The sequence below is a fragment of the Calypte anna genome, chromosome 6 (genome assembly GCF_003957555.1).
Source record: "Calypte anna isolate BGI_N300 chromosome 6, bCalAnn1_v1.p, whole genome shotgun sequence".
In the NCBI taxonomy this organism is placed as follows: domain Eukaryota; kingdom Metazoa; phylum Chordata; class Aves; order Apodiformes; family Trochilidae; genus Calypte; species Calypte anna.
In genome coordinates this window covers 18,177,971-18,205,811 of record NC_044252.1, presented here as the reverse complement: position 1 = coordinate 18,205,811, position 27,841 = coordinate 18,177,971, and the positions used below count along the sequence as shown (strand labels likewise).

Below are 27,841 nucleotides of genomic sequence, written 5' to 3'. Positions count from 1 at the left end.
TACCAGCTTTCAGGGGTGTTGTGTCAGTCCTGCTTCCAGTTCTCCTCCCTCCCCACCCTTTCTGCCTTTCTAAGAGAAAAGCTGGCAGGTGACTGGAAAACAAGGATGGATTTTGGCTCAGAAGTCAGAGTGTTAGGGGTTGGAAGGGACCTCAAGAGATCATCAAGTCCAACCCCCCTGCCAGAGCAGGACCACCTACTGTAAGTCACACAGGAACACATCCAGGTGGGTTTTAAATGTCTCCAGAGAAGCAGACTCCACAACCTCACTGGGCGCCTGTTCCAGTGTTTTGTCACATTCACAGTAAAAAAGCTGTTTCTTGTGTTTACATGGAACCTCCTATGCTCCAACTTCCATCCATTACCCCTTGACCTGGGTCATCAGTTCTTTCTTAGGAAGTCAGCAGAGCAATACCAGAAGCAACAGCTGATGAATGCAATGCTCATTAATAATGCACAGCAATAATGTATATTTTGTAAGCATTCCAGTGAACTAAGCCAAGCAGTGGATATTTTTCTTAAACACAACTTTCATACCAACGCTAGCACTGAAGCCTAAGATAGCTTAGCTACTATTTAGTCTTTAGAAGCACTCTCTGTTAGAGAATGAACAAAGAGATCATCATCACCTGCAGTTTCTATATTGTCAACAGAAACTGATGTTATCAGGTGTTCTACCTGGTTATAACTACAACCTTTAATAGATAAATAAATTTAAGAGCTTGTAGAAGTGACCTTGGTTTTGGCATGTTTTTTTGTCTGTGTTAAGGATTTTGGGGAGCTTCAGGGCTTTAGCTTGAGATGGAAAGTTTTAGCTCACATAATTCATTCCGATATTCTTCACTGTCAGGACACAATGCAATAGCTTTCTCATAGCACTCAATTGCTTCTTGTTTTTCACCATTTAGTTTATGAATGAGTCCAAGTGTACCAAAATCTGTTGCATCTTCTGAACCTCTCTCAATTCGCTGACCCAACAATTTCAACAGAGAATCCCTGCTCCTTTCTCTTCCGAAACTCTTCCTTAATTTTCAGTGCTTCTAAAAAATACTTAATGGCTTCAGATTCAGATTTCATATGATGCAACTGAAATTTGCCATAATTGTAGTAAAAAAATTGCTTGTCATCATCAAATAAAATATTTATCTGAAATGCTTTCTGAAATGCCTCTTCTGCTTTTTCATACCTCTTTTCTTTTGCATACATATTTGCTAGATCAATAAAGGCAAGAAAAAATTTACTGTTTTTCTTAGTTGCTGTTTTAAAATGAAAAATAGAAAGTTGGAGGAGTTCTTGCGCTTCCTCTCGAGATAGATATCTTTCCTGTTGAAACATCATTACTTTGTAGCAGTGTCCTATCTGATGATGCAAAAAGGCAGATTCTGGTGTCACTTTTAGGCTCTTTTTCAAAATCTTCACTGCCTTGTCCACTTCACCTTTCTTTCTGTAAAATTTAGCAGCATATCGCAGTAAATAAGGAAGATTAGGGGTTTTCTGCATTGCTTCTTCAATGTATTTCACCCCTTCATCATCTCTCCCTAAGGCCTGAAATTGTAATGCAAGCAATGCCATAAGGCAGGTGTCTGTTGGATTCAGTTCCACTGCACGCTTCAGGGATTCGAGGGTTGAGCTTACATCTTCACCTGCGCTGGGAGAAAGGTTTTCCAAACGATACATTGCTATTGCGTAGCCAGCGTTAAATTCTGGGTTGTTGGGTTCATTCTTCAGAGCAGTTTCAAAGCAATTCTTTGCTCTCTCAAAGTATTTTCTCCCAAACTTTAATAATGCCCATCCTTGCTCAGCATAGATCTCTGGAAGATGAGTCTTCCATTGGGCACTACTTGAAAGCTTTTTGCAGGTGTTTTCCACTTTGCTTACATAAGTTTGGGCTTCTTTATACCTCTCCATGTGGTAATAGATCCAGGCATAGTTCCCCCAGGTAACAAGATTTTTCTTGTTGATTTCATCTGGATTATTTTTTTTAGCTGCTTCTTCAGCTCTTTGGAGATTTCTCAGGGCTTCCACATTTGAATTCTTTAGGTGGCATATATAGGATAGCAGATTGTAATTGAAAACGTTGTTGCTTGTGAAAAACTCTGTCTGATCATCTAGATTTTCCTCTAGGTTATCTAGATCCACATCCTGCTCCAGCAAATTCCATGTAAAATGACATTCTAGCTGCAGCAGGGAGCTCTTCAATGGATCCTTGGAAACTGCACTAGAAGAAATCAGATAAAAACTTATTTACACTCCATTTGCCTTTTTTGCTACCCCTGTTTTTTTAACACGTATGATATACTTCAAAAGCAGACAATAGTGGTGCCCCTAGCCAATGATACTTCAAATAAGCCAAAGTTGTGGAAAGCCATTGGCCTAAAGAGCTGGATAATTATTTTAGTAATTTTCTTTGCCGGTGCATGAGAGCACCTCTTAACAGTAACAGACCTGGTGGTCTCGATGTCAAAGAGGAGAGCTCTCCCCTACAGTAAAGCTGGCATATCTCAGGAACTTATTTCCTCTGCTGAGAAAAATTGCTGAATCCTGCCCAAAAGAGATAATTAAAAAAAACTTCATCCAAAATACAGAGCAAGTGATATAGTATCTTTCCGATGTCTGTACATTTTATGGTTGGATTATTAATTCAATTTTTAATTTCCTGCATTTGTAAATACCTGTTGTTAGATCATAGCACCATTTTTGTCACAATTACAGTGACATATCCAGCAGCTGGCTCCTGCATCCCACCAGTCTTCCCAGTAGCTGGCACTTGGCCATACAGTCTCCTGAGGATGCAACCCAACTCCACTTGCTGGTACAGACCACTCACGCACTCACTCACACTGTGGGTCCCCAGAAACTGAAACTGGCACTCAACATCCCATAGCTGCTCAGGGAACCTCTCTCTGTCCAGGTGACTCATCCCTTCAGGAAGACAGACAGACAGACACAGACATGCATGCACACACACTGACCAGACCTTGTCTACATTCACATGGTCCTTAATACTCCTTTTATTGCTCTCTAGTTTTCAACATTTATTCCTTCTGAGATCCCTTTGTTTCCCTTTCATCTGTGTCCCCTCCCCCAAGACATTCCATAATAAGTCTCCAGCAATCCCAAGACCCTTTGGCCTGCATTCCAAAATATGTTCAGTATCCATGGATAGCTCAGACTGTCAGGCTCTCCTACAAGCCCCTGGTCCTGGGTGTCCATAAAGCCTATGGGGCAGCCCTGACAAGGTGGGGCCAGGTGGGCGGTTGTGTCCCTGATATGGAGCACGGTGGTGCTCCCATGCCCTTGTCCTCTGTGCTCTTCCATATGTGTGCGGATAGGTTAATGGCTCTCTGGAAGGGCCTGAGAGCAGCCAGGGCAGGGTGTTATTTGGATTCCCTCTCTTGCTGATGCCTACTTGTGCCCCTATGTGGGTGTGCAGAACAGCTCTAATCACAGAATCTATGAAGGTCAGACCTTTATGAGGCAGAGGATATGATACTTTAGTCCATTACCATGCTTCTCCTTAAAGACAAAATTATACATGACTTTATAACTGCTGCTTCTCAGTCAAATCCTTGTTTGACAGGAAGACTTCACTGCTCTCCCTCCTGTCTAACAGCCTTTGTGGTATGTGTGCTGCTCAGCTGCACAGTCATGTAAAAGAGGACATGGCTTTTGGGGGGAAAAAAAAATTTGTGGAAAGACTGGAAAAAATATGAGGAGGGAAATCAAAGAAGAGTTGGAAAGCAATTCCCACAAGTCCTGGAGCAGAGGGAAGGACACTGAGGAGAGCAACACTGAATACACATTTCTACCCAAACCATCTGACATAGAGATACTGGAGGAAGGTCAGACAAAAAACAGTGTTTATAAATGCTGTTAATACACAGGTTTTTCTTAGAAACTTCTTTGCCTTTCTCAAATAATCTGCTTTGCCTAACTGATGTTTTTGATTGCCCTTAAAAACAGTTCCCAATTAGAGAGACGTGAGGTAAGTGCAGTTCTTTGGGGTGAAGGGAAGTTGAAAGTAAGTTCATGTTATTATCACTCTTGTTAGAAACCTTTGGGTACAACTGAATATGACAGAACAAGTACTGGCTTCCAGATCAGCAATCATAGCTTGAAGCATTTAAATGGTCCTATTCAATTTGAAATGAAATGTCTGTTGTTTTTTATTGCCTCAGCCAAAGACCATGGCAATGTCCATAGCTAAGAACAGTAGTGGAGAGGAATTAATAAAAATATATTTGTGGGAAATCAATATTCATGAATGTCACAAAAAGAGGTGACATGGATTAGATACATATTAGTTTAGCTTAGTTGAACACATAACTGGTAAATATAATTTCCAAAGTTGTTATAAACTGTATTTGCGTGTGTTCATGTGCATGATTCATGTGTGCATGAATCATGTGTGATAGTCTTCAGAAAATGCTATGCCCCTTTATGCTTCAAGTTGCATCCCAGAATGGGCACTGCCCTGTTTGCTGGTCCTCACAGGAGGAATGATCAGAAAATTCTTAAATGCCTGAGTGCCAGTCAGCTGAGCATCTGTTATGGATGCAGCCCAGATTTCATCCCTGAATTGTATGCACTCAGTTTTTCTTACTGTCAGTTGTTTAAAGAGATTAAACCTTGTCAGAGAAGCAATAAGACTATAATATTCAGTACCATCCTTATTTTCATTCCTCCAGTAAATACTCTATAAAATATTTTCTGTTAGGATCCCCAAAGTCCCTCACTGCTTACATTTATGTAAATAATAAGCATTATTTCCTCTGGCATTGCAAAAAAGCCTCTTTCAGAGACTGGGTTAATTGCTTACCTCATGGTTTTCCTTATTCTGTTAGTCTTCTCAAGGTAGCTTCACAGTCAGAGGAGTGCTGTTCAATGTTGCTATGATGTCTCTTTTATGTGCTCCATCCCTGACATCATTTGTGTGTAATTCAGAGGAAAGCAGAAAGTGAAACTTCAGCTTCCTCAAAAGAAACCAGAACGGCTGCCTGTAGAAGAATAGCAACTAAGAGTCTGTAAACTGCTTCTATTTTTTTTTTTTTCCAACCTGGTCCTATGCCAAGCATTATATTGTGTTGAGGAGAATGGGGCAACAGCTCCTAGTAGCTGAAGACAGAAGAAACCTGTCCAGAAATGGGCTGGAAAACAACAACTGCATTTGTATTTAATACAAGGACTTTGTTCTGTACCTACACAAGCATAGGGAATGCCTTAAGAAATATTTACATATTTTCAAGAGAAAAATTGTATCTCTGCATTTCCCTTGAATGGAAAAATGGACACCAGCTGACAAAGAACTCCCCTGGGATCATTAGCCCAGCCAAAATATTGCCTGAAATGCCATTCTTATGATTAAAGTAATTGTAGCTTAGCATTGGCAGGATGAGTTTAAATATCCTATTTTATGCAGGATTAAATTTAGCTTAGCATATCTTATAATAGCTAAATTTGACAGCAGCAGTTGTAGCATTAAATCACTCGGGTTTTCCTCTAGAGGGGAAAGAGTATCCTGTAATTAAATTTATGGAGAACCCAGGTGAATCACAGAGCAATATTTTTGCTACTGAAGTTCTTCAAAACAAAATGACCCAAAGAAATGCAACACAGAAATGCAAAGGGTCTTATAGTGTTACTTACAATGAGTGATCTATCCATGCATCAAAAGGGGATGCAATGAAAACTTCAATGATTTTTTAAATTAAAAACCTTAATGCCTCCTAAATAAACAGAAACATTTCTTGGCCCTGATCTAGCACTGTGTATTTTATTTCAAGTTTGTGTATCCCTTTGAAGATATTACTATTTATAATATGTTGTAGCATAAATATTTATATTATAGGATTGAATTTGGTCCAAGTTTTTGCAAGCCTGGTCACATGCCCCCTGCCTGCAGACACGATTCTCTGAGAAATCATAGATACGCAATACAACCCCAGATAGTTTGCCTCGGAGCATGAAGGTGAAACAGGTTTGTTTGTTTGCAGGTGTATTTAGAACTATGCTTAAAGACCATGGATAGATGATCTATTTTTCTGACAGCCATTGCTGACAACGCTTTATTGTCTTGAAGGACCGGCTCTTCCCGAGGTGCAGGTGCCGAGGCATCCCCCGGGGCTGCTCCGGCTATGGGGAGAGGCCGTGGTGGGCGAGGCTTCACCCCCTTCCCTGCTGCTGCCTTCTGCCTGGAGACCTCTGCGGGCTTTGCGGCGGGCCAGGGGAGGAAATCTCACAGACCCCGCAGGGCGGCACGGTGAGGGGTATAGAGATTCCAGGTGAGGAGCAGACGCGGACGACGAGGTGGGCTGAGAAGAAAAAAATCATGGGCGCCATTCTCGGGGCTGAAAGTTGCTGAAAATGGACTCCGCATGGGGGGGGGGAAGCTACACGGGCAGCGCTGGAGAAACGCTGAATCACGCCGGCTCAGCCAGCCTGAGGCCACGCACTCCCTTCCCTCCTCCGGGAGAGGTTGGGGGCCGGCGGCCGGCGGCAAGGAGGGGCAGCAGCGCCCCGAGCTTCGGCGGCCACCGCCCCTGGGCGGGCTCCCGCCCCATGGGGACCGGGCGGGTGGGCCGGGCGGCCTCTCTGCCGCCGATAGGCTGCGTCCTATGGCCTGAGCGGCTCCTCCGGCCTAGCGCCCTCCTCCCGCCGCGGGGGTGCAGGTCGGTCCCAGCACTGCAGCCGCTCTCCGCTGCTCCTTCAGCCGCTCGGGGTTGAACTACGCCTCCGGCCCGCGGCTGCCACCCCGGCTGTGACGGGAGCGCGGCCGCCCCCTTCCTCGCCCTGCCAGGCGGACGCGCGGCTGCCCCCGCCCCCGTCGGGCGGTCCCAGGCCGGTCGCCGCGCCCGGCGGAGGCGGCAGCAAAGCCTCGGCAGGACCCGCTCGCTGACACCCCAGTGCCGGGTCCTGCAACGCCGCAGCGAGTCGGTGGTGCCTCCCGCCTCCTTCCCGCAGTGCCAGAATGCGGGACCTGGTTGTCGCCGCTTTCCTGCTGCAGAGCATCGTCGCTTCGGGCGCGTTCGCCAGTGGGAGGAGAAATGTGGATCCCGAAACCAACATGAACATCGTGAGTGGCGCGGCGTAGCGGGGCGGGAGAAGTGCCCGGGACTGTCACCTGTTGTCACCGGGGCAAGCAGAGGAGTAGGGGAATCTGGGCGGCTTTCTGGCCACTTCATGGCTCCAGGGGCGCCAGCCGGCGAAAAAGCCCCGGAGACTTCAGCCACTGGTCTGCTGTCAACCTGCTGCTGCCCACACTCTCTGCTTCAGGGCCGTCTTTCTCCTGCTTGGTCCTTCTTGGTCTCCGGGTGCTTCTTTTTATTTCAGATTTTCTGATTCAGACTTGTGTTTTTTTGCTGGTCATGACATTCTTTTAACCACTGGAAAAAGCTTGCATTTTTGCTGGCACAGTCCTTCCCCGTTCTTAATCACAACTGCCTTTTCCTGTTAAACTCTTTCTGCCCTAATAGCCAGCACCAGAAAATACTTGCTGTTGGGAACTGGTATTAGTTGCACTTTCTGCTGCCTGATCTAAACTGTGCCATTTTTTCACTGGTGTGAAAAGATATGTAAAGCTAGAAATGCTTAAGGTCTATAAGAAAAGTTCTTGAGTCAACAGTATCACCTAAATATCATTTTGAGGTCTGAAAACACTCATTTGGTCTAAGGCTAATAGCACTTGAATGGAATTCAGCCTTAAAATAATTTGGAATGTTAATGCCACTATGGGTGACTAAAGTTATATTGAAAATACATAGCGTGTTTAATGAAATGCTCCTTCTCTTCCTTGCCCAGCAGCCTAAAAGTACAACTCCAAAGATATTTTGTATTTCTTAAATATTCTCAAGGTGTGCTTGCTGCCATAAACCCAATTAATTAGCAAATTCTCTGCCCTAATGGAATTGCATCAAATGAAAATACCATAAAATCTGAGACATAAGAGGTGTGAGACAAATCTGTTAATGATGCCATAGCCTTGAACAAGTGAGGATTTTTTTGTTATTATTTACTTGTTTGACTTGTCAACAAAGTCACTTAAAAGCTCTATGACAGATATAAGGTTTGAAGAGAAAGGTAAGAAATGGCATGGGAAACTATGAGCTGAGGTCTCAATGTCAGCACTTCACAACACATCTGAAGAGCCTGCCTTAGTGTTTGAAAGCTGCTGTGCTTGTGGTTCACTTCATCACATTGCCTAAATGTGGTTGTGTCCTCTGTATAACGTAGCATAAAGTGCAGATATAAATCTGGAATGTTTCTAAAGAAGCCCTTCCCTCCTCTTCTTCCATATGCTGCTGTAGTGCAGGTGGCTTTTTTTTCCTTGAGAACAGTCAGTTTCAATTTTTATATGCTGAATCGTGTCTTTGTGTTTTGCTGTGCTATCAGTCTCCTTTTTTACAACACTTAAATTACCTTTGTCAGTATAGCAGTGTGTGAGTAAGTAATATGGCAGTGGATGGGTACAGGATATGGAGTCCTCTCAAAGTCCTCGGATAAGATTTGTGCTCTGGCTAGTTCCTGACTGTATTGGGATGAATCTCATAAGAAAACCTGTCTGCATCAAATGGGCTGATGGTATGGCTCAGTCCTAACACATCCTTTAATTTCACATACCTGTCTTTGGAAGGAACACAGAGTACACAGAGCACATGTTAATGGACTGAGGAGCCTGGCAGTCTGACTCTAACGTGGTTTCTTTTCTTCAGAGTCAAATTATTACCTTCAGGGGATACCCTAGTGAGGAATATGAAGTGACAACAGAAGATGGATATATCCTTTCTATTAACAGAATTCCTTATGGAAGCAAAGGCTTCGAGGGAAGCAAAGGTAAGAGTTGTGTCTGCTTGGAAAAATGAGAAATAACAAAAAAGCTTTCTGATTTACAAAAGTTTTGCTCCTGTAATAATGCAGGTAAATATTAAGACTGTGTGACCTATTAGAATGTTTTATTGGTTAATTTTATGACCAAAATAGATTAGAGTTACTTGAGTCATGTAGAGTTACTTGAGTAAAGGAAAAGAGAGTTAGAAAGCTATATTAATGCAAGCTCTGTTTGATTTTTCTTGAAGGCCTGAGAGGTGTGGATTTTCTAGAAGTAGAAAATATAGGTCAACATTAGTCAGTGTTTTAAAGTAATAAAGTCTCAGAAAGAGATTCTTGTAACATTGTTGGGTTATTTCAAACCTCTTTAAAAAATGCTTCTCTGCAACAAATAATTTTGTTTAAAAGGCCTGACTTTTTTCGAAGTAGGGGCAGTTCACTGCCTCTTTTGGTGAAATGGGACTAAACCACAAGAGTTGCCCCTACAGCATTAAAAAAAAAAAATAATTACTGCCTGGTTTCTTCATGAAATAAAAATTCCTTTGTTAATTTTAATCTCCTTGAAATGCCATTTGTAGTAAGGTACAAGGCAGACCAATACTGCATATGCAGTTTTTACACAGCTGCTTCAATAGATAAAAGAATATAATAAGATGAAGTCTCTTCAGAATATCTTGAGTGTGATATGTTTAAAATTAAAAATTGAGATTTGCAACAGGTAGCTGGCAACAGGTAACCCAGACCATGTTGTTTTATGAATGTGATTTGACTATGAGGAGCACTGGCAAGTGTCACTAGAGCTCAGTTACAAGCTGTAAGAATTACTGTGAAAGCTGGTCTCAGTCCATGGAAGAGATGCAGGGGATGTTTGGGTGAGGAGATGGGAGACAGCTGGATAGGGGGGGTATAAGCTTAAACTTCATGGCCTGATATGGGTAAAGATTTTTGCAAGAATTGTATGAGGGAATACTTTAAAAATGAGACACACGAGGAGAGACAAGAAGCCTTTGACTTGCTATCCTTGTGCACTGCATATGGAATTGACAGTGTATTTGAAGATTAATGGCTAAATTTGGTATCAGTCTTGCCACCACTCCTTATTAAAGATCCTACAATCACATGCATACAAAAGTAGCCAGTTTGCATATGGAAACTGTACCTATTCTAGGGACTGCCTCGGAACACTTTGGACAGAAAAAAACCCCTAAAATTAAAGGTAAAAACATGGACCTCACAAGATATCAGTGTTTGTCCTATGGCCTTGGGTGTGAACAAGACATGTGGAAGAGCCCTCTTCTCTGCCAAAGGCAAAGCAGCTGTCTTTCTGATCTTATCTGTGGTTTTGTATGAGTTAGGATGTTTGCACTGTTCGCTCTCACGAGGTTGTTGTGTAAAGATCAGTGCATGGATGAGACCAAGCGGGCCTGACAGGTGTCTTTGTACTTAATTTCAGAAAGGCCCACAGGAAAAGGACAGGCTGCCTTTGTACTTGTTGATTTTGTCGAATCCTACATTGATGACATAAACAAACAGAAGTTTCCTGACCTGTGGAAATTCTCCACATTCCCCTTGCCACACCCTCGACCCCATGTTCATGTTTTGCAAAGTGCTTTAATTTTTAAAAAAAAGGATTACTGAGCACATTTGAGGAAGTATGATCACCTAGAAGAATGAGGATTTCAAAGTTCATGTTGATCTTAAGTTTTTATAGTCTTGGTATCTTTTCTCAGGAAGATACCAATGATGTGCTAGTGCTGATGTAGCATAGATATGCCATAATTCTCCTGCAATACCTACATAATGGAGGACCCCTTGGAATTATGTGTCAAATGATGTTTTGGAACAAAACATACAGTTCTTCAGCTAAAAAAAGAAAAAAAAAAATTCCAGAGAACATAAATGCAAAACTTCAGAATATCAGTGATCTTTGGTTTTAGTGTTAACTGCATAGCACAGGTAACAAGGACATGGAAATAACTTGTCCTTCAATTTCTTGGGAGTGCAGTAAAGAGAACCAAATGTTCTAGAGTGTTCTAGTGTTCTAGAAAGGCCTGTATTTCTTAGGCCTTTGGGCTTTTGGCATTAGAGATGGTACAATATTATTATTGTTTGTCATGTGTTTGTGCAGTTCATATGCATATCTGGTGACTGCTTGGTAAAGTGGAGGCTAATAGGAGAACGGAGTTAAAGCATTTAAGCATTTAAACAGCCTTCCCCTTTCTGTGTTACAAAACAAGCAAGTAGCATCTTGAGGAGAGCTTGTTCTTCAGATAAATCAGAATTTGTTTGATCTGAGTTTATTAAAAGGGAAGAAGTTATCAAAGCTAAAAGAGAACATTACTGTGAAAAAAATTGAAATAATGTTAGATGTGAAAAGTGACTGCAACAGTTGTAATTTTGATGTTTCTGCTGAAATACCCAAGTCTTAATTATGAACAGAGGAAGTAATGCATGAGTTATTATTGTTGTAGAATGATATGTCATTGGATTAACAGGTAAATTCCTGTTAATCTAGAGTTACTATCTTCTCAGTTTCATTTATTAAAGCAGAAAAAGCCCCAAAACACCTGTGCCACTGTGAGACCCAGAGATGGGTCTTTGGATTTTCTGAAGGTCATGTTTCTACTAAAGGATCATACATGGGTTTATTTTCTCTGTGTAGAAGCAGTAACCTTCATTTTTTTAAAGTTGTATTCCACATAAAGGTGGCATTTCCCTTTTCAGTACAGGTAAGTCAGGAGAGAGGTTTCCTAAATTCCACCTGAGTCTTAACTGAGTCTTAACCTGAGTCTTCTTAACTACTTCTTAACTACTAAGGTCAAGGGGAGAAAGTTCTTTGAAGCAGATTCCCTTGTTGGCTACTCATACTGATTCAGGTTTTGCCGGAGCTTTGGTAATGGGAGTTTCATAGGGATGACGTCAGAACCCTTTGGAGAGGTTTCTATAGCTCAGTACCCTAGTTTGTCATTGTCTTAACTGGAAAACAAAGATCTCAGTAGCACATATATGAGAATGCCTTCCCTACATTTAGGGCCAGGGTCAGAAGTAGTTTAGCTGTCTCTGTGTTTGGGCTACTTTGCTGATTGTGATTTGGCTACCTGCAATTTTCTTACATCTCCTGCTTTCCCTATGTTTGCTTTTTGCACATTTGAACAATTTTGAACCTCAATAAGTTTATTGCTCTAGTTAGGAAACTAAAAAGTTGCTAGTTTAAAATTCTTAAAGATAAAAATATAGCTTTTGGGGAAAACAGCACAATGAATATTATACAAATTGCTTATCTTAGGTTAAGTTGATCCAAAGTGCAAATCTAAAGCAGACTTTCAATAAATCACTTGAGTTATTCTTTGGCATTCAATTACAGATGAATAGGAAGTTTTGATAAATGCTTTATTTTTTCAGGTCCAAGGCCTGCTGTGTTTCTGCAGCATGGTTTGCTTGCAGATGCCAGCAATTGGATCACAAACTTGGATTACAACAGCCTCGGCTTTATGCTGGCAGATGCTGGATATGATGTGTGGTTGGGAAACAGCAGAGGGAACACCTGGTCCAGGAAACATACACACTTCACAGTGAAGCAAGAAGAATTCTGGGTTTTCAGGTATCCTTGTCCTGCTAGACAAGCTATAGAAACTACACATACTGTTTGCAAGAAGGCTTATTTTCCTCTCTTTGCCCATCATCTCAGTTCAGCCACATTGTGAATGTACAAGATATTTTTATTTTTTTTTTTAGTTTTGTGTGCTGCCACATATGTAGGGGCAGTAAATGGAGAGATTTATGGTCAGTTTTAGTGCTCTGAGACAACTTTCATACATGTGTTCTGCTTCATCCAAAGGAAGCTTTTCTTCACATCCAGACAACTGATCAGTAGTGAAGCAGTTCCACACTGGTATCTTGACTTACACAGCTAACTTTTTATCTTTGTTTTGTAGCTTTGATGAAATGGCTAAATATGACATTCCAGCCTCAGTAGACTTCATTTTGAAGACGACTGGCCAGGAACAAATATTTTATATCGGCCATTCACAGGGCACCACAATGGGTATGTGAAGAAATTTATTCATTAAAATATATTGTGTTTGAAATGGTATTGAATTCCACATCTCTGGTTTAATGATGAAAAAGGGCTTTTGAAATGCAGCTTCTGTTTTTTAGCTCCTTCCTGGAATATGCATCAACATTAAAAAGAAAAGACTTATCCTTTCTGTGTTTCCATAAAGTGGGAAACTGTTGAAATGATAAATTGAAGTCACAGGTACTTATCAGTACAGTTACTATTAAAATAAACTGATAAATTGTGCTTAATACAATTAGAATCATAATGCAATTAGAATAAAGATTCTCATTTACAGAATATTTTGCTGTATGTAAGGTCTGGCTTGTGTGTTTTTAGACCTGCAGATAGAAAGAGCTGGAAGAGTGTTGAATGAGTTTTTCAGAACTTGTTTTTCAGAAGAAAACAAATCCTCTGACTTGCCTCATTTAGTTTGTGTTACATAGTAACTAGATTAATGTAAAATACCTAAACTGATCCTACAGACAACAATCAAATTATTAAACTAAAAATTCATGTGCACACTCAACATATCTTGGATTTTCTAGAGTCACTGGCAGATAAAATTCTTATCTAAGTTGTGTCAACGAGGTTTGGTAATTATTCTCTTATTATTTACAGCTTTCGTTGCTTTTTCAACTTTGCCACAGCTGGCTAAGAAAATCAAAGTGTTTTTTGCCCTGGCACCAGTAGCTACAGTCAAGTTTGCCACCAGCCCTCTGGCAAAATTGGGAGTGTTTCCTGACCTGCTACTTAAGGTTTGTATTTGAGTGTAAATGTTCTAAACCAAATGAGGTGTTCCCCTTTCTGGCTGGAAACAACAAAGCATGCTAAAAGTTCTGATTAACTTAACATGTTTTGGCAAGAACACTGGACCAGTTTTTCCATAATAATGTTATGGAAATAAGCAGCAACTTCTCTGGCTTTAATCTGTGTAAAGAGACATTTTGCATAAGTTTAAAGTAACATTTTACAATTACAACATTACAATAGGTGGAGTAAAATTATGTTTTTTCATTTATATATTTCTAGAATTTGTGCTACAGAAATCACATGATTGTTGATCTGTGAATCATGCAGCTTTATACAGAATACTTTTGGATTGTCATGACTTTTAACAGATGTGTTGCACAATTAACCATTTGGTATTAGAAGAGGATCCTTCAAAGCATGATTAAGAGCAGCAGCTTTATTTAGATGCTGTGAATCATCCTCCAGAGGAGCTTCCTTCTCCCCCTTAACATCAAAGGAACTGTAGGTGGAGTGGGAGGCTGCAGTAAGTGCCTGAAGTCAGGCATTGAGAACACCCTGCATGTGTCATTTTTAACCATCAGTTTTCTTTCCATCACCCATTGAAGTTCTCACACAAAGCTGTTTGTTTATTGAGATAAACCTTTCCTTAATGTACCTGGTACAGATTTTATGCATGTCTGTTTGCATTATTAGTTCCCTATTCCAAAGGCAGAAATGAAAATGCAGTACTAACAGTGTGGCCTCTTGTTCCTCATGTAATGAACTTTGTTTAATGAGGATAATAGCTGGTCAATGTCCTGTGCAGATATTTGTGCTGTGCTGAGGAAGTGATTGTCATGGTGACTTGCAAAAAAAAAAACCAGAGTGCAGAAGGACATGACAGTTACATAGCTGTGAGCCAGTTGTATCTTTAAAGAGAAGTTGTGTGGGTCATTTGCAGATTCTTGGATATTTTAAAAATATTCATCAAGAGGAAGTGGCAACTACATCTTAAGCAATTTTTTTTTTATACATGGTTGGAAGAGAGGAAGTTTTAAGTGCATTTAACATCAGCAGATGCAAAGCCATTTAACATTAGCAGATGCAGTTTAAAACCTTTTAGCCTTGAACAGTTCCGACGATAAGATGATGTATAGTATTCCTGTAAAATACTGAATTTAAAACTGATTAGAAAATGAGGCTGTGTTTGGAATTCTTTACTGATGATCCCAGACCCTACATATTTTTAGTGGCAGTAATGGACAGCATCATTTGTAGCAGAAGCACTAACTGTGACCTCTCCATTGGACTGTAAGCAAGGTTGTAAGAAGATAAATAATTTTCACATGACAGAGCTGTCACCAGTGCAAATGAGAAACATTTACCTCAGAAATATAGAATAAAAACTTAAACCAGGTAATTCTATGCACATGTTGATCCAATGTGTCTGTTATCTTGTAGGACATGTTTGGAAAGAAGCAATTCCTCCCTCAGAATTCTTTGCTGAAGTGGCTTGCTACCCATGTTTGCACCCACAGAATACTTGATGACCTTTGTGGCAACATATTCTTTCTTCTGTGTGGTTTTAATGAGAGAAATTTGAACATGGTATGTTTTGGTTACTTTCAATATCTTAGTTATTGGGAACTCTGACACAGTAGTGTGAATCACTGTAGTGATTTTTCTTTACATATAATCAGAAAAAAAATAATGCCTTTTTCATCATACTGAGTTTGGAATAATATTTTTCTTGGCTATAAATATAGTTGGATAGAATTAACTTTTAAAAATTATATTGGAAAACTAAAACATAATTTTAGATGACTTGGGCAAGTTGGTAAGACAAGTGAATTAATATGATAGTGCAAGCATTTAGTTCCTTTTGCACAGAGAAATAAGATACAGTTTTCAAGAGAACTGTTGAAGTTTTCTGGTCTCTGTCCCTTGGTGGATATATCCAATTATTTTCTCTGTGACCGATTTCTGATCCTTCTGATCATTCTTGATTCTAGTTCTAGAGAACTTGTTCACATGACTGATTGTGCTGGTTAGCAACAACTGGCATGAGACAGCGGTTTTTCATAATGCTTCTTAGAATGTTTCTAAATTGCTGAGATCAGTAGAAGCTGGTACCATTTACCCATAGGTGGTTGAAGGCTGAGGAGTTAGTTATTTGAGTGAGATAGAACTAGCTTTTCTTTTTTGCTTTTTTTTTTTTTTTAAACATATCTCTGTAGTGAGACAGGACCAGGTGCCCTGAGTTATTGATGAGTGGGTGTGGGTTCACCTGTGTCTGGCCTCCCTCCTGAGCATGTGCAGGAGCAGGAGGCCAATAAGAGAGCAGCTGACACCCACCGAGAGAGCTCTCACTCTTCAGTGAGGATGGAGAAGCCCACAGCTCGAGGAGCCCCAGGAGCAGGCAAGAAGGGGTAGATCCCGGAGCCCCAGGAACAGCCCTAGGACATCGTCCAGGAATGGGCTAAACCCCGAGGCCTCAGGATCAGCCCTAGGAGCAAGAAGGGCTCCTCCCGCTACATATCTCTGTGTGCAAAATACTACATTTTTTGTATTTTATATCTGTGTGAAAGTGCAGGTTCTTACTGTTTGCGTGTCTGCCCATCACATGCAGTTTTCATGGTTTTAATGGTGGATAATATTTTTTTCCTTGAGTTTCCCCTGAATATTTTGTACTTCTAAACTCAAAGTTTGTGCAGTTCTTTAGTTCTTTCAACAGACAGCTACTAGTTTAGACATAGAGTAAAGCAAATTTTCTTTAAAAGTACCTCTAATTATTAGTTAATGTGCTCCCAGGTCTTGCAATACTAGCACTTTTAAAAAGATATTCTGAATATATACAAAATCATTAAGGGACAACATTATCATATTTGAAGTTCAACTTTAGTTTTCTCTAAATAATTGTAAGTAAACCCCAAACATTTGAACCTCTTACTTCATCTGTATATATGGCTTCAGTTAACTGTTGTTTATAAAAGTTTTAAGAGGATAGGACAAATTGACAAATTTCTGTTTGTTGTTCAAGGAGCACTGTTGCACTTGAGGAGTAAGGTGTATTGGTTATCTTGTTGCAGAGCCGAGTGGATGTGTATTCAAGTCACTGCCCTGCAGGGACATCTGTACAAAACATGATCCACTGGAGCCAGGTAGAGTTTCCAGAATCTAAAATGTTACTTATTCTAGCTTGTTCCTCTATCTTGATTGTAGATGATTGGTGTCTCTGGTATTTAAATGGAATAAAATGCCAAAAAAAAAAAAAAATTTAAAAAAAAATAAATTATGTAGCACAGACCAAATGAAATTCTGGAGCTGCCAATTGTCAGTATGGCAACTGTTCACTGGAGCTGCTTTGATGATGCTGACCTAAGGAGACTCATGCTTCTCCCCTATTTCTTTGAAGACAGGCTAACTGGAAGTACTTCAGGCCAACAAGAAATATGATGGAATAACCTAACTCAGAAATGCTGTAAAAAGTTTTTGCTCCTCTTTCAGCAAGTTATACTTACAAGTTATAGTTTTAGCCAGTAAAAAGCAACAGGTATTTTGTTCTGTTACATTCTGTTTGGCTTAATTTTCTATTTTACTGGTGTATTTTGAACTTTATCTGTAGAGAGACATTGTCAACCAGGTGCCTTGAGTTGCCAAAGAGTGGGTGTGAGTCCACCTGTGCCTGATTAGGACAGGCCCCTATTGGGCATGAGCAAGACCAGGGGGCCAATAAAGGTGGGACTCACACCCACAGAAGGCACCTCAGCTCACTCTGGTGTGAGGCATGGAGAGGCCAGCAGCTCGTCGAGCCTCTGGAGCAAGAAAGGCTCTTCCCACTACACTTCTACCCTGGAAGTGCTGTGTGGTGGCTGGAGTCCTGGAAGAGACCAGCAGCTCGTCGAGCTTCAGGAGCAAGAATGGCTCCTCCTGCTACATTTATCTCGGTGAACAATTTCTTGCTGGTGTCTTGGTATTGTGCCTGAAGCTTCCTCAGCGGGGTGACAGATAGGAGAAGATGCTTGCCATGGAAGCAGTGGTCAGTGCTACTTGTGATCTTGTAACTGGACTTGGTCATCTCTTCAGAAACAATGTGTTCTCTTGTATTTAGCTGCTCAAATGTTGGGAGGAAAGAAATTTTTGAAGACTTCTTTTTTACAGATCCCTGTTATATAGACTACTATTTCTGAAGAATAATAGGTGGTAATTAACACAGGGTAGTCTTTCTGACAAAGCTTCATGCTGTGTTCATATACTTTTTAGACAGCAAGGTCAATATTTCAGAAGTAAGCATGGAACTGCCACATTCTGGCTTTGCATACACTAAGCTATTTTCCTTAATCTTTCCTACAGTTGCTATGAAAGAGTGTGAAATCTTAAGGGATGAAGTCTAATGGTACTGAATCTTTGTTTCCCATTCCTGTGATACTGGGGAAAGCAATGACAGTACTCCTTGTTAATACTTGGCATTTCACAGTTTCTTCTGTCAGTTGCCTTTGCCGGTTCTCTAGATGACCTATACACTTTTTATTCCTGCAATATAAGTGTTGCAGTTCTTCTTTCTATGTGTGAATGTTTGTTTATTTCTAGGCTGTGAAGACTGGAGAACTCAAAGCATATGACTGGGGAAGCAAGGCTGCAAATATGGCTCACTATAACCAGGTAGACATATTGTCTGGACATGTTATAATTCTTGAATGTTATAAAAAAGTCCTTGGGCAGTTCTCTGGCTTGTCTGTTTATGCTGCATGCTAAAGAGCCATTTAGTTTTGTCATTTCTTGTGTATTGCTTATCTTCAGCATGTTTAATCTCCACATTTGTTTCTAAATTGCTGTGTGCTATGCTAAAAATATTTTGCTCCTTGTCACCAACTGGGAAGGATTGCAGTATCATGCCTTCAGAGTAGCACTCACTTTTAGTATTTGACTAGAGTTTAGAAATAACTTGGATGGGATGAATTCTCTGACACTTCTGCTACCCTGCTGTCTTGTAAACTCCTCAAACCACACCTGTACTGCTTTGCATGCTATAATATTTCAGGACTCTTGGAGTTACATTTTCTGTTGGCTCCTTCTATGGGTATACAAGAGAGAAAGAGAAAGTTAGGATCTGTCACATTTTTTGCATTTGCTAGTTTGCTACACTACAGTGGTGTAACACAGCGAAGACTTGCTCTTTCTAATGCATTTATTTTCACTTTCCCCCTCTTCAGTCTGCTCCCCCTTTCTACAAAATAAAAGAGATGACTGTACCAACCGCGGTGTGGACTGGTGGACAGGACTGGCTGGCAGACCCTAAGGATGTTGCTATGCTGCTCACTCAGATCAAAAACTTGGTTTACCACAAAAGGATTCCAGAGTGGGAACATTTGGATTTCATCTGGGGCCTTGATGCACCTTACCGCATGTATAATGAAATAATTAACATGATAAGGAAGTATCTCTAAATCTGCATAGTATTTTACCATATTAATTCATTAGGAATTAATCTTTTTGGAACATACGCTTTTTTGGCAATAATACTACATTGTTTATTTATGATGCATTTTTAAAATGCCAGCAATGACTACTGAATTGGATTAATATTTGATTTGTCTTTCTCAGTATTATTTCTCTCTCCTATGGAAATCCTCATCGTAACCTGCTGATTTTGCACAGTGGCATGGTACTCAAAAAAAAAAAGCAGTGTGAGTTTGCACAAAAGGAGTACAACAGTACAACATTTTAGTCAAATTTAGTGACATGTCTGAAAGACAAGTTCGTTCATTTAGCACCCCAGGTGCTTGATGATTAAATCAGTAATTATTTCACTGTGCATAAACCACCCTCCTTTCTTAGTACATTGCCATTTCTGAGTACCTTTCAGAAGTACTCCTTGTACTGCAGCGACCCATTTGGTGCTGATATTTTAAAAAGCACTTAGTGACTTTTTGTTGTGTGTATTGTTTTGGTCATCACATACAAGCTAGCTACTTCAATTGACTTTCTTTTTCAAGATGGCCCAGAAAAACTGTCATGAAGCCAGTGATAACCAGTTGAAATCTCCAGTTTTGGAACAGGTGCATTGCTTCATTTTTCTTGATTTAGTGGTGTTCTTGAAGCCTTTCACGGTTCCCATACCAGATATAAGAGAATCTTTATTTGCCCATGCAGATTCCTGGAACAAGAAAGGCTTTTAAAAAAAATGTCACTTTCAGTTAGTTTGTCAGCAGGTTACGGCTTTGAAGGAGAAAGATGTAACGTATTTGTGTTTTGTTTTCTTTGCACTGACCACTAGAAAATAAGCTTCCCCAGTATACTACTGGGGACCAAAGCCAAAGTATTGATTCTGCAGCTTGAGTGACCTAATTTGTGTGGACTTTTCCCCATAATCATCTGCTGCTAAAGATCTGTTTACTTCTTAGCTTCTTCTGTGGTGCTTTCCACCATTGTATTTAGGAACTGTGTAATTCTCTGGTGAAGTATTAACAGTATTAACACTAGGTTCCATTTGTCTCTGTTTCCACTTCAAAATGGGGCTAAGCCCCCATTTAATGGGGCGGGAGAGGATTCACATCTGCTTCAGGGATCTGACTTTGGAGTTGAAATGTCTGCAGCTACAGGTGCCTTGCTCTTTCCATTGGCTATGCAGAGGTCTTGGAGTCCTCTGAACTGCACAAAGTTCCATGCCAAATACAGATGTATGAGCTGTCTCTAGTTGCCTCAGTCCAGATGATAATTTCTGTGCCGTGGTTGGATTCAACCCAGATTTATGTTAGTAACACCAACAGGATAAAAAGCCTTTTCTACACGATGTAGAAAATAGTGGATTTTAAACTGAGGCTTTTTTTTTTTTTTTTTTTTTTTTGAAATTACAAGAAGGTATGTGAGCTATAATTTCAAGTTTGTTTGTTTGGGTTTTTTTAGTTTTTAATTCAGACTCAGGAAATCCTTAAGCTTTTTTTAAAGAAAAAAAAAGTGGATCATGGTATTTCAGTTGCAGTTCCCAGCAGAACATCTTTGTATTTTTTTAGCAGCCATATTTGCTTCACCTTGCTGTGCTGAAAGGAAGTTTCTGTAGGAATCCAAAGTGACAAATTTAGCAGTTGTTAGGGTACATGATACAGTAAGAGCTGTGTGCATCATGTTTATTAAGTCTGAGATATTTCAATAAACATCAAACCTGTTTGGAGTGATGTGTTGTTTTTCACTTCTTGTTTCATGAATGCATGTGACTCTTTGGGACAGAATCCAGAAAGCCAAGTCTGGTTTTTGCAATTATTAATCCATAGAACAAGTGCAATAAAAAGTAAACTAGCCAAGTAAGCTTCCATTTTGCTTTCGACCCAAGGGAGGCTTTTCATAAACCTAAAAAGCCATTCATGATGCTTTGGGGGACTTCTCTGAGACTTTTAAGCAAGATAGTAATTGTAAATAACTTTACAAGACAGTTATTTTCTAAGCCTCTGGGTGAGGCTTCTTTCAAAGCACTAACATGTGGAAAGCTTCTAGTACCACATTCTTAAATCTTGGGTAATTGGATTGCTTAATGGACTGTCTGGTAATCTCATAAATAGCATTTAGCCACATAGTAAAGCAGGGAATTAATCTTTACTGCGGTATGTTTTACCCAGCTTTTGGTCTTTGCTATCTTCAATAATAAGTATAGCAAGGCTGCACCTTTCTGTACAATCTGAATACAGTAGGATGTGCAGTCAAGATAGCACAGGGGATTAAATCCTATGTGTTGCCAGCTTTGTCAGCTGATGAACCTCATGCATGCCTGGAAATGGAGCCAGAATACTGGAATCTTTACACGAAAATCATAATGGAGTTTCTCTGCTTTTCTGGAACAGGGATGGCTATGGGAATTGTGAGCTGCTGTGCTCTTCCTGGCTGGCTAAAGTTACAAGCAGTGTATGACACAAACTTGGAGAGGTGTCAGGGGAAAGAAAAATGCAAAGTAAGACACCCTGAACATCAGGGAAAAGAACCAGAAGCTTGAGCTAATAAGGATCATCAGTGATGTTCAAAGATCATTCAAAGGAAATCTTACATGCTTAGTGCCTCTTCTACAGACACCTTTGTGTTATGTATTTATGTATGTGATGTTGAAGGTTGGCTGAATGTCCATTACAGATAAAAAAGTGTTGTAGTATAAGGGAGGGTATCAGACACCTTTGCTGGCTTAGTCTCAGTATTTTACGACAGGATCAAGCTATACCAGAAGACAGAATAAAGTACTCCCTGTTCAACTGATGGATCACCAGACTTACAGACCTGTATGCTGCTGAAGTGAATACATGATGCAGGGCTTTGGGCTGGAGATGTACAACACAATTTGACATATGCAGACATAAAGGCGTTCTAGTTTGCCCACATGTTGTGCTTGGAACTTGAAAAGTATTTTTCTGTAGTCGTCAGCAAGTATATTCATACTATTCCTTTCATTCAGAAGGCCTAGGGATGGTAAGAATATGTATGTTAGTGGTATATACTGAATGATGTAGCACAATGCAGAGCATTTTTTACATTATTTAGTGATTCTATAGCTAATGATGACACCAGCAGAAGTTTACACATCGACCTAAACAACATAGGAATGCCTCTGCAGAGGAAGTGGTGGTAAAACAGAGTCCTATTCCCCTGGGCCATAGGGTGACTGTCTCATACAAAAATCCAAGACAAAACCAAAATTTCAAGAATAATTTAATATCATGAAAAGTTACAAATGGCTTTATAAAAGTAGATTTGATGGTTGGATATGTTTTCTGATATCTGATGAAATATGGGTCTTGGTGGAAGATTTGCCTATAATTAAAACATTTATAATGTCTTCTTCTTTTATGTCATAAAATACAAACTCATCTTGAAGCATTGCACATCATGAGCATTGTAATAATGGTCTCTCTTCCCCAGTAGCCTCTTTTCAAATGACTTTATTGAAATAATCACTGAAATTAAAAACTGCAAAGGTTGGATGGACAGTAGCCACACATGTAACGTGATTCTCTCTGTCTTATTTTCTGAGGATACTGGACTGAAAAGTGTCTGTATTGTGTTCTGATTCCTCCAGAAATAATGATTGTGTGTAGCTGTGGAGGATGCAAATCAGTTTCTCACTACTGAATTACAAATTTTGAATGAAAAAAATTAGGATCTTTTCCTGATTTTTAAATTGTATTTTATTTTGAAAACTGATCCTGATAAGGCAAAGCTTGGGAATTTAAAATTTACTTTGCTGGAAGCTTTCCACCCCCAGGTATTGCTAGGAATTCATTAAGAAGCCCTTTGATTAAGCTTTCTTTCTGTGCTGGCTGGAGAGGTTTTTCAGTGACATTTATTTTGGGAGCTGGAGTGTGGGTATGAAAATATTTTGGTTAAGAAAATTTCTGTTGAGAAAAGTATTTTGTATTTAATCTGAAGTTGTAGAACTGGAGAGGAAAGTGTGCTCTCCATCCTCAAGTACCCATTATACCCGTGGTCTTGGGGATCAACTACTTACCTTGGACACGAGATGAAGAGGCTCATGTCCCTTCTTTGGATTCAGATCCTGGAACTCAATCTCAGTATACTCGTACAGAAGAAGACTATAGTTTGAAAAGATGTAAATATGCAACAGTCCCTCTTTTCCTCCCAGCCTGTTACACCCGCAAGACCTCTGACAGATCTGTGCCTACCAGCTTTTTATCCTGCTGCAAACCAGTGCGTATTTGGTGATTCCTGAACATTTTAAGCCACGTCTCGGGAGTCATTCCTGCGATGTCGTTCGGCAGGTCCGGCAGCTCCCGTGGCGCTGGGGGGAGCTGTTGCCCGCCGAGAGGCCGCGGCAGCCCGGCCCGGGGGGGCACACGGGGCTCGCTTGGACCCTCGCAGAGCTGCCATGATTACTGCTGAGCACTCAGGCTCCTTGCACTCAGGCTCCTGGAGTAAGGTGAGTTAGGATGTGAGGACCTCAGATCTATCGTGTTTTCCCGGCATAGTAACAGTTTCTTTTAAAATGAGAGAAGGCACTGCCTCTGCTTTCCTTTGCTCTGGTTATTACCCCGCTTCCCTGCTATTGTCCTGAACATGTTATCCACCCTCTTCCCCAGCACCCTTTTTCTGGCAGAAGGCTCAGCATGTACTGGGATGTTATGTTGCCTTGTCTGTGGGACAACAACAATCCTACCATATAGAGGGGGGGAAAAAGGAGGAGAGAAAAAGATTTTTTTTGCCTGTGCTGCTGTGACATTCATTTTAGTGCGTTGATCTTAGTTTTCCATTCTGCTAACTTTTCCTCATTTTCTTACCCACTTAATGTTTTAGTGTTTACCTTACAGCTTGTGCATAACAGTGCAGCCTGGAGTAGGTGCTTGTGTCTTACACTCATGTGGAATCTATTTAAGACCCTTTGCGGGGCCTCATTCCAAACTATGTGCCCTTCAACCTAAACTCTGTAGCAGGAGTTGATTTTTTGAGAAACCCATTTAGAATCCTGTAACACATGGGGAACTTTGGCAGCATCATAAGCTGAGCAAAAAAATCTGGGGCTGTGTTGCTGAATTAAGTACAGAAACTATTTGCGAGCACTTTGTCTTTTCTTCACGTTGCACCTTGTGCTGACAAAGAAACGGAGAGTGGAGCAGAAATACATGCCAAGGGCTTTGTGGCGTCCAGGCCAAATAGCTTGAAATCCATTTGCAGAGTAAGAATTTTCCCTCTCTGATGCCTGAGCATTCATTTTTTCTAAGGGTACTCTCTAGCTGAGCCTGAGTCACTAGCAGAGCCCATCCTCTGGAGAGCCCACGGATGGGCTGTTCTGCTGACGCTGTGGTGCTAGGCTCTGGGCTACACCAGGTTCTGAGGTAAGATCTGCTCGTCTTGCATCTCACCTCCTGTGGGATATACTTGTAATAAAACAGAAGAATTCTGTTATTTCTCCTTAGGGGGCTTATGAATATTTTTCTATGACCTAATCTGCAGGCAAAATGCCTATTCTTTGAATTTTAGCTTATAGGCAGAAGTCGTTCTTAAATTTCCTGAGACTTTGCATGGCTATTAGGGAATAGTCAGAGGAGTGCTTTTAGGCAGCTGAGCAATTTTTGTCAATCTCATGTTAGGCAGATTTGGAATACATTATAGAATAAATTCAGTTGCTGCATAATTCCGATTAAAAAAGGAATCATATTACATCTAGGAGGGTTAATTTCTGATTGTAACTACATATATCAACAGAAAACACCTCTTACAAGAGTATTTTCAGATCCAGGTGGTGATTGAGTTACACATGCCTTTTTCATGTCTTGTGAAATTGAGGTCAGGATAAAACATAATTTGAAGATTGAAACGAAGCCTTTGGATATAGATTTGCATCCATTAAATTGGTGTCTCCCACTGTTTTCTTATTTCACTACATTCGACAATCTGAATTAATTGTGTTCAACAGGACAGTCTCAAAACTGAAAAAAATCTGAATATCTTTCTAAAATGTTAATGCAACTGGTAGAGTCTTTGAAGGCTGAACCATGCCTGTCTCTAACAAATGACTTCTGATTTCCTGAATAACAGAACAGTTAATATTACTGTTTCAGTGAACTACTTGAAATGTAAGGAGAGAGTAAAATCTGCACTTCCTTAAGAGCAGAGTCTTTGTAAGTGAAAATAGTTGAGACTGAAAACAAATTGAAGTATTAGAAATCCACATATAGTTAAGGAAAGGTCACTTTTAATTAATAATTCATAATTACTGAGAAACAAAGATATTCTGTCTCACCACCACATCAGATTTATTTTCTGAATAGCAAAGAACTAAAATGGTCTGAACAAGCTAATAAAGTCATCCAGGAAGTTGAGCTCATTTCCAATATTAGAATAAACGCTGTACCCACAAAAGAGGTGAGTTCATAGGAAGCTGATGGCAAGCTCTGTTTCCCTAAATGTTCAGAGCTTTGTTTCTCTTTCTCTACAAGCACAAAAGAAGTAATTAGTAATCAAATCAAAACCTCAATCGTTCACCCCTAAAATAGTTTTAGGAAATTAGAAAAGTGGGGAGTCTAGCCTGCTAGATTCTGTCAGATGAGAGCTTACCTATGGTCAAAGGAAGATCCTTTAAAAAACCTAGGTCTAACCAGTGGATCTTTTAATTACAGAAGTTAATTTGATATGTTGGGTAAAGGGTGATTTTGATATCATGTTGCTCAAGGAGCTGTTCAGATGTGGAGTGAATATTATAATAATGCAATAATATTGTCACTAGGTGTCTGCTTGGAAAAATACTCGAGATTTTACCTTGTATTCCTCCCAGAAATTTGTACAAATTTTGTTCTTGGGTTTTGGCTCAGTTTTTCATCTAGTCAAGTCAGGTTGATTTTGTCATGTCAGGTAAATGCATAAGAATAAAGGAGAATATGATCTTATGTGTAGATGGAGATAAGTCACAGCCACTGCAATCAGACTGGGAGTATCACATAGTTCTCTGTAAGGTTTTGACTTAGCCTGATATATACCCAAGGAATCATTAAGAAAACTTGTGTTTGCACACATCCATTACCCACTCAACCTCCACAGGTCAGGCCAGCAGTCAAATAAAAAATCAATGGTAGGTTGTATTTCCTTATCTGTAAAGGCAAAAGGATACCAAAGGAATGAAAATCAGTAGGAGATCACACTTTTTCAAGTGTGTGCACTGACTGCAGAAGAAAAGGTTCCTATCCTCTTTCTCGGAATACCAGTATACCAGTATACTGGATTTCTGGTTGGTTTTTTTTTTTTTTTTTCCCCGTCATGCAAGTCTCTGTAGAGCTCCAGTGATGACCCTGGCTGGCTAATTTTACTGTTCTCAGATTGTAACACGTGATACGATTTCTGTATGACAGGAAAGGAAGCTTCCTCTTTAAAGCTACTTGTTTCCAAGTAAGGAGGATTTCTGATGGGCGGAGTTTTCCCTTGAATAGGCTAGATAAAGCCTTGCAGGGTTTACAGATCTCTCAGACTGCAATCAGCATGAACTGCAGCCTGCCAGACAGAGTGCTGCTCAGCTACTCGATGGATGGACAGTGGAACAGGTTGTGCCTTCAGGCTGTCTGGGACTTTGTCAAAGCAAAGGAGGCATTGATCAAGTCACCGTTTTTTCCAGTGGTGTTTTCTTTTACAGCATACATGGCTTTCTGTCTTCCATATATTGCACTGGATTTCTTATGCATTAGACTGCCAACCTTGAGAAAATACAAAATCCAGCCACAGAGCTACCCAACTCTTGGAATGATGGTGCCTTGCATTATTCAAAGCATGTACCACCATGCTGTTTTGATCTTCCCGGTAACATTTCTCCACTGGTACTGGAGACCAATGAATCTACCAGTTTTAGCTCCGGAGCTGCCTAAGCTCCTGCTGGACGTAGCAGTTTGTCTGTTTCTGTTTGATTTTGAGTACTTCCTGTGGCATTTGCTTCATCACAAAGTGCCTTGGCTCTACAAGACCTTCCACAAGGTGCATCACAAGCATGTGTCAACGTTTGCTCTTACTACACAGTATTCAAGTGTATGGGAATTGCTCTCACTGGGATTTTTTGCTGCTATCAACCCAGTGCTCCTCAGATGCCATCCTTTGACAGAAATTATTTTCTTCCTTGTAAACATTTGGCTGTCAGTGGAGGACCATTCAGGATATGATCTTCCGTGGTCAACTCACCGACTTGTGCCTTTTGGTTTGTATGGAGGAGCACCACATCATGATCTCCATCATCTGAAGTTCAGGTCGAACTATGCTCCTTATTTCACCCATTGGGATAAACTCTTTGGGACATTCACAGAGTCACATTCTAAGTAAGGATACTTATGTGTGGAAAAACTCTTTTTTTTTTTTTTTTTTTTTTTAATGGACTAAATGGGGACATTACTTTTTCAGAGACATACAGAAGATTTTATATATGAAGCTGCCTATAAAAGCAATAGTTATTTATAACAAATCCTCTTAATATATGTTTATTTGTATGTATACTTGGAAATGCCCTTGTTAAATGACTGGTTATCTTAAATGGTATCAAATTGGAGAGCAAATACCTGTTGTTTAAATTTGAGTCAATGGTGTGAGGGAAGCATTAAGAGACATTCTCTCTTTCCTTCTTTCCAGCTTTTGTGAAGCATGCATTGTATTACCACATGAAGTTTTTTATATATGGCAGAATAATTATCTGTTGTAGGATGATTTATTATGTAAACAGAGAAGGTACACATGGATTTTTTGGAGTTTAATCTGTCAGAGTGTATTA

The 27,841-nt window shown here is 40.2% G+C and overlaps 3 protein-coding genes across 3 annotated transcripts; 2 read left to right on the top strand and 1 right to left on the bottom strand.

The window, feature by feature from the left end:
- Positions 1 to 286: 286 nt before the first annotated feature.
- Positions 287 to 6,109, bottom strand: LOC115598507 (interferon-induced protein with tetratricopeptide repeats 5-like). Its single transcript, XM_030452843.1, is given in 4 exon segments — positions 287 to 1,010; positions 1,012 to 2,217; positions 4,819 to 4,996; positions 6,062 to 6,109. Coding segments are annotated over 3 exon segments (1,431 nt in total). The 5' UTR covers positions 4,824 to 4,996; positions 6,062 to 6,109; the 3' UTR covers positions 287 to 790.
- Positions 6,110 to 6,574: 465 nt separating this feature from the next.
- Positions 6,575 to 20,786, top strand: LIPA (lipase A, lysosomal acid type). The gene is made up of 9 exons (XM_030452844.1): positions 6,575 to 7,071; positions 8,708 to 8,828; positions 12,225 to 12,423; positions 12,758 to 12,867; positions 13,501 to 13,637; positions 15,073 to 15,219; positions 16,701 to 16,772; positions 18,202 to 18,273; positions 18,825 to 20,786. The coding sequence occupies exons 1-9, from the start codon at positions 6,967 to 6,969 to the stop codon at positions 19,056 to 19,058; spliced, it is 1,197 nt and encodes a 398-aa protein (XP_030308704.1). The 5' UTR covers positions 6,575 to 6,966; the 3' UTR covers positions 19,059 to 20,786.
- A 5,788-nt stretch (positions 20,787 to 26,574) lies between these two features.
- Positions 26,575 to 27,399, top strand: CH25H (cholesterol 25-hydroxylase). The gene has a single exon (XM_008502019.2). The coding sequence runs from the start codon at positions 26,575 to 26,577 to the stop codon at positions 27,397 to 27,399; it is 825 nt and encodes a 274-aa protein (XP_008500241.2).
- Positions 27,400 to 27,841: the final 442 nt, after the last annotated feature.